The 6100-nt window shown below is 63.2% G+C and overlaps 1 protein-coding gene across 1 annotated transcript; it reads left to right on the plus strand.

Moving 5' to 3' along the window:
* The first annotated feature begins 39 nt into the window (after positions 1 to 39).
* CRYBG2 (crystallin beta-gamma domain containing 2) lies at positions 40 to 6100 on the plus strand. Its single transcript, XM_025896025.2, has 19 exons — positions 40 to 342; positions 874 to 921; positions 1005 to 1123; positions 1406 to 1562; positions 1638 to 1777; positions 1857 to 1983; positions 2288 to 2323; positions 2401 to 2528; positions 2706 to 2832; positions 3115 to 3257; positions 3339 to 3465; positions 3584 to 3616; positions 3734 to 3846; positions 4010 to 4139; positions 4330 to 4469; positions 4562 to 4685; positions 5194 to 5352; positions 5732 to 5891; positions 6012 to 6100. Exons 1-19 carry the CDS (start codon positions 40 to 42, stop codon positions 6098 to 6100), a joined length of 2403 nt encoding a protein of 800 aa, XP_025751810.2.

The following is a 6100-nucleotide window of genomic DNA, read 5'->3' on the forward strand; positions in this document are numbered from 1 at the left end:
GAGCAGAGCGTGCTCTTCCGAGGGAATGTCCTCAAGGGCATGGCGCTGCTCTCCCACTTTTTGGAGCACCGGGCAGCTGGAGCTGATGAGGGCAAGCCCTACTCACGCCTGGACAACAGTGTGCTCTACAGCCGCTTCATGTCCCCCAGCACTGCCCTGCTCGAGCTGCCTGACAGGGACGGGGCCACGGGCTCGTCCGCACTTGGGGACCACAATGGGCTGGGCCCTGGTGGCCACTCCAGCCCTGAGATGGCCATGCTGGAAGCCCTGAGTTCTGGCTCCATCCCTCCTGTCACTGAAGAGCCAGAGAGCACCATGGCCCTGTGTCCCGACGATGTCCTGGTGAGAGAATCCCACAGCACAGTGCCCGGGGGGGATGCTCTGCCCTCCTGGGCACGTGGGGAAGGTCACGGGGGCTGAACCCTGGAGCATCCTTCCCTGCTCCCAACATATGGCTTCCCATCAGAGAGGCCATGGGTACTGAGTGCTGGGATGGGTGATGGGAAGGGTGGTGGGAGGATTCCAGGATGGGTGATGGGAGGATACTGGGATGGGTGATGGGAGGATTAGCAGATGGGTGAAGGGAGGATACCATCATGGATAACAGGAGGCTATGAGGTCAAGCGATGGGAGGGTGCCACCATGGCTGCTGGGAGGGTCCCGGGAGGGTGACAGGAGGGTCCAGGGCAGGCAGGAGGCTGATCCCCAGCAGTGCAGGAATGCTCGAGGTGTGGCTGCTCGGGGCGGTGGGAGGGTTTGGCAGACGCCAGACGCGAGGCTGCCGCTCCAGCTTCCTCGGGCTGCAGGGAGATGGCTGGTGCAGCCCATGTCCCTCCACGCTCCTCACATGCCTGTCCCCTGGGGTCTTTACAGCAGGAGGACAAGGAGGGCTTTGAGAAGATCAACACAAGACCTGGCAAGGTACAGGGAGGGCGGTGGGGCCGGGCTGGGCTGGCTGAACGGGGCATGGCATGGCACTTCTCCTCTGTGTCACCCCTTCCCAGATCATCCTCTACTCCGACGCCGGCTTTGCGGGACAGAAACGGGAGATCTGGGGCGACATCCCCGACGCCACGTCCTGGGAGCTCTCGCACACCATCTCCATCCGTGTCATCCGAGGCGGGTAGGGGACAGCAGCAGGGCGAGGACACACTGAGAGGACACAGAGGGAGGGCTGGGATGAGATTTGTGCGCTCCCTGTGTCGGGGATGTCGGCCAGGTCCCAGCCTGGGGTTCAGGAAGTGACCGTCCTGCCGGGTCTAATTACCGCGGCTGCCGAATCCAGCACCGTGGCGGTGGCAGGACGTCCCCACCCACACTCTGCCCCGAGGCTCCCTCCCGGTGGCCACAGGGCTGTGGGTAAAGCAGGGATTTCCCCCCCTCTCCTCTCCCACCCCGCTCCCAGGTGGGTGATGTACGAGAAGCCGCGGTTCCACGGGCGCAAGTGCGTGTTGGCCGAGGGGGACGTGGAGATCGACAACCCCTGGACGGCCTACGGGGAGAACGGGCAGCCCCGGGGCAGCCGCCCCTTCCGCATCGGCTCCTTCAAGAGGGTGGTGAGGGTGAGTGCAGGGACCTCCCCCCGGGAGCCTCCGAGCAAGGGGTGCTGGGCCCCTGTAACACCCCTCTGCCCCCAGGATTACCGCACCCCCGAGATCAGCCTGTTCGCGGAGGAGAACGGCGAAGGCGCCCGGCTGAAGTTCACCGACTCGGCCGAGGACACCCGCACGCAGGGGCAGGCGCTTGCTGCCGCCTCCATCATCGTCCACTCGGGGCTGTGAGTGGCTCTGTGGGGCTGGGTGGGTGCCGGGTGGGTGCTGGGTGAGCGGGTGTGATGCCTTCCCCCTCTTCCCCAGGTGGCTGGTTTACTCCAAGCCGTTCTTCGACGATGACCCCTACGTTCTGGAGCCGGGCGGGTACCCCAATTTAAAGGCTTGGGGAGCAAAGGATCCATCCATCTGCTCCATGCACCCCATCAGGCTGGTGAGTGTTGGTTGCTGGCCCGTGGTTCTTTGGGTGCCAGGGATGTATCCAGCCCTGGGCATGACAGGTCAGAGCATGTCCTGACAATTCCCGGTTCACATCAGTGAGAGCTCGGTGAGGAAAATGTGCCAAGTGTGGCTCTGGAAAGAGCTCCTGAGGGTTAGGGGTGAAGGAAAGTTCCAAAAGAGCTTCTTGAATGAAAATGACCCAAAAAACCAGCTCAGGTTTTAATGGGGGCAAGCACATGTCCCTGCAATGTCCCCTCCTGCCACTGCAGCCTCACTGGGGCTCCTTCTCCTTCCAGGGCTGCCCTGTTGTGGAGAGACCCGGAGAGCCACAGGTGAGTGCTGGGCCAGTGCCTGGGGAGCTGAGGGCTGGGACATCCATGGGACCATTCTCACACCACTGTGTCCCCAGGTGCTGATCTATGAGTCTGCGGGGTTCCAGGGCCGCAGCTTCACCATCAGCCGAGACATCTACGACCTGAAGCGCCTTCCCGAGCCAGGGCTGCCCACCGTGGGCTCCCTGCGTGTCCTGGGTGGCTGGTGAGTGGCACGGGGTGGGCAGGGCTGGCATCCTGGCTGGAGCAGGCTGGGAAGGTGATGGCCACCCCTGGAAAAGGGCTTGGAGGAGCTGCCCAGGGCTGTGGGATGGCTGTGAGTCACTTGGGAGAGCTGGAAATCCTCTGGAAACCTCTCTGCTTGTGTCTGCCTGTGCCACAGCTGGGTTGGCTACGAGAAGGAAGGCTTCCGTGGACACCAGTACCTGCTGGAGGAAGGGGAATACCAGGACTGGAGGCAGTGGGGTGGCTACAGCAAGGAGTTGGTGTCCCTTCGGCTGATACGGACGGTGAGGGCAGGGATGGTGGCATCACTTGGGAATAGACCCAGTGTGGGCAAGGAGAGCCAGGCACCCCCATCCCACCCTCATTTCCCAAAAGGGAACCTTTCTTACCTGCGTCAGGCTGCTGGGAATGGCCTGAGATCCCACAAACTCAGAGGTTTGGGAGCTGCTCCCACCCTCCCTGGTGTTCCTGAGGCCAGGCAGGACCCTGGCTGTGTGTGTGCCCAGCCCACAGCCCCTTCCCCTGACAGACTGAGGGGCTTGGGGGGGGGCTTCTTCTCCCTGCAGGACTTCTCTGACCCGGCACTGGTCCTCTTTGAGGCCATGGACTTCGAGGAGGGCCCGAGTGTGGAGCTGAGCGAGGCGCTCCCCGACACGCAGCTGGCCGGCTACGGCACCGTCACCCAGTCCATCCACGTGCTGAGCGGCGTGTGAGTGCAGGGACGGGGCACAGAGGGGCTGAGGGGACAGGGCAGGGTGGGGACGAGCCAGCACTCACCTTTTCCCGGCAGGTGGGTGGCCTACGGGGGCACCAACTACTCTGGCGAGCAGTACATCCTGGAGAAGGGGGTGTACCGCAACTGCGAGGACTGGGGTGCCAGCGACTGCCGCATCGCCTCGGCACAGCCCATCCTGCAGGTGGGAGCACTGGAGTGGGACACCCCCGGCCCCCACGGCACCCCCGCTGCTGCCACGCGCAGGGCTGGTGCGGGGGCCCAGGCTGGACACCCACCAGCCCCGCTCTGTCTGCTTCCAGGTCAGGGAACACAACCTGCATTTCGTCTCCAAGGTCAGGAGCGGCGGATGGGGAGGGGGATGTGCCCCCCCTTGGGGGATGTGGCCCCCTGTGGGGTGGTGGCGATGCTTTGCACCCCCTCAACAAGCCCCCTCTGCTCCCCCTTCCCAGATCCTGCTCTTCTCGGAGCCTGACTTCTCGGGGGATCATGTTGCCTTCGAGGAGGACCAGGGAGCCCTGCCCGACGCCTTCATCCCACGCTCCTGCAGAGTCCGTGGGGGCAGGTGGGGGTGTCCAGGGCCTCGCTGCTGCCACTGGGATGGGAAAGGGACATCACCCCAGCCGCTTCCCCAGAGGGTGGGCGGGATGGGAGTGCTGGGGGGTCACAGGAGGGATGGATGCCCATCACAATGGCCATGTCAGCCTGGGCACACTCTTCCCTGCCAGCTGGATCCTGTTTGACGGGCAGGACTTCGCGGGGGAGCAGCACGTGCTGTCTGAGGGTGAGTACCCCACGCTCAGTGCCATGGGCTGCCTCTGCTCCACAACCATCCGCTCCTTGAGGAAGGTTCCACTGGTGAGTAACAGCCCTTCCCTTTTCCCTTCTCCTTTCCCTTCCCCACAGCATAAACCCCCCAGGACCTTTTTCCCCTCCCACAGGCATCCCCTGTCCTGGCTCTCCATCCCTGGAGCCCTCCTGCCCCCATGGGGTGCTCACTCTTCCCACCTTCCCCCTTCCCACCCCGTCTCTCCCCACCATCCCACAGTTTTTCTCGGAGCCCTCCATCTTCCTGCACGGGCTGGAGTGTTTCGAGGGGAAGGAGATCGAGCTGAACTCCGAAGTGCGGAGTCTCCAGGCGGAGGGTTTCAACAACCACGTGCTGTCCGTGCGTGTCAAAGGCGGGATGTAAGTGAGCCCCCGGCCCTGATCCCCCAGCACCCAGTGGGTGTCCCCTGCCCCCCCGGGGCGACCTGTCCTGTCCCATCCTGTCCCCACAGCTGGGTGCTGTGCGAGCACGGTGACTTCCGAGGGCGGCAGTGGCTGCTGGACTGCACTGAGATCACCAACTGGCTGACCTACAGTGGGCTGCAGCACGTGGGGTCCCTCTACCCCATCCGCCAGGTGAATGTCACCTTTGGGAGGGGACAGGGCGCTGGCACATGGCAAGGTGAACCCCAAAATCCCAGGGCAGGTGAACCCCGAAACCCCAGGGCAGGCGGCTCACATGGAGCTAAAGAGCTGCCAGTCTGCTCCAGGTGGGCTGGGGGAGCCTGGAGAGCAGCGGCACGGAGCTGACAGCTCTGACACGTGAAAGGTGCCACCAGCCTGGCGCTGTCACCTCAGATGCTTGTCCCCCTCCCTGGGAGTGGCTGCCTTGGTGGTGAAACACTCCCTGTGGGCAACTGCCTTGTAAAATCCATGGCATGTCGGGGTGGTGAGCCGTGCCTGCACCAGCTACGAGGGACAGGTCACGGTCACAGCCATCGCCCTGGGGAGGGGAGAGGATCTCCTGGGGGGAGGACAGCGGAGTCCAGGATCCTCCCTTCCCAAGGCCCCAGCCAGGTGAGGTGCCTGAGGTGCAGGCAGCAGGGCTTTTTGGGTGCAAAAAGAAAGGTTTCTCTCTTTGCAGAGACGGATCTATTTCCGCATCAGGAGCAGGGAGCTGGAGCTCTACCTCGCGGTCCCTGACGACGTGGAGGACATGAAGGCAGGGCGGGTGGTGGTCTCCAGCCCGAGGGAGCAGAGCAGCTCTGTCTGGTACTACGAGGATGGGCTGATCAAAAACCAGGTCAGGTGTGACAGCCAGAGCCATGGAGGGGACCAGGGGAGCCCCTGGCAGGACTCCCTTTGGGGTACTCCCCACCCCACAGCCATCTTTTAGGGTTTACAGCAGCTTTTCCAATTGTCTGACCTCAACCTTGCCCCCAAAGATGGGGTGATTCTCCTCCCCAAGTCTCCTCTGGAGACATGAAGGTGTCTCTGCCTTCCCTGCAGAGGTTTTGTCATCCTCACCATCCCTACTTCTCACTGAGGGGTTTTCCTGCTCATCCCACATCCCACCCCAGAACCAGCAGCATTTGCAGGGACACCCCTCTGGGCTCTGCTCCTTTTTGCTGGTGGAGGTGATGGAGGGAATGGGCTGACCTGGCCACCACCACCCTTTTTAGGTGGCCCCCAACATGAGCCTGCAGGTCATCGGGCCAGCTGGGAAGGGTGCAAAGGCTGTGCTGTGGTCCGAGACCCGGATGCCACGTCAGACCTGGAGCGTGGATTCTCAGGGACGGATCCACAGCCAGATGTTCGAGGACATGGTCCTCGACGTAAAGGGTGAGGCCTCGGCGCTGGCACAGGGGTTTCTTTCACAGGGATGCCCAAAATGGGGCACCCACCCCTTCACCACCATGAGGAATGTGGTTTGCCCCCCGAAACCTCCCCCTCGCTCTGCAGGCGGCCGAACCTACGACCGGGACCACGCCATTGTCTGGGACATGGCCGAGGAGAGACCCACGCAGATCTGGGACATACAGGTGCTATGA

This window comes from Manacus vitellinus, unplaced genomic scaffold (genome assembly GCF_001715985.3).
Source record: "Manacus vitellinus isolate BGI_N305 unplaced genomic scaffold, ASM171598v3 scaffold_52_pilon, whole genome shotgun sequence".
In the NCBI taxonomy this organism is placed as follows: Eukaryota; Metazoa; Chordata; class Aves; order Passeriformes; family Pipridae; genus Manacus; species Manacus vitellinus.

Coding starts and splice junctions, on each gene's coding strand:
- CRYBG2 (XM_025896025.2), top strand. CDS start 40: ATGGCGCTGCTCTCCCACTTTTTGGAGCACCGGGCAGCTGGAGCTGAT. Junction 1,124..1,405: donor ATCCGTGTCATCCGAGGCGG/GTAGGGGACAGC, acceptor CCCCGCTCCCAG/GTGGGTGATGTACGAGAAGC. Junction 3,466..3,583: donor CGGCACAGCCCATCCTGCAG/GTGGGAGCACTG, acceptor GTCTGCTTCCAG/GTCAGGGAACACAACCTGCA.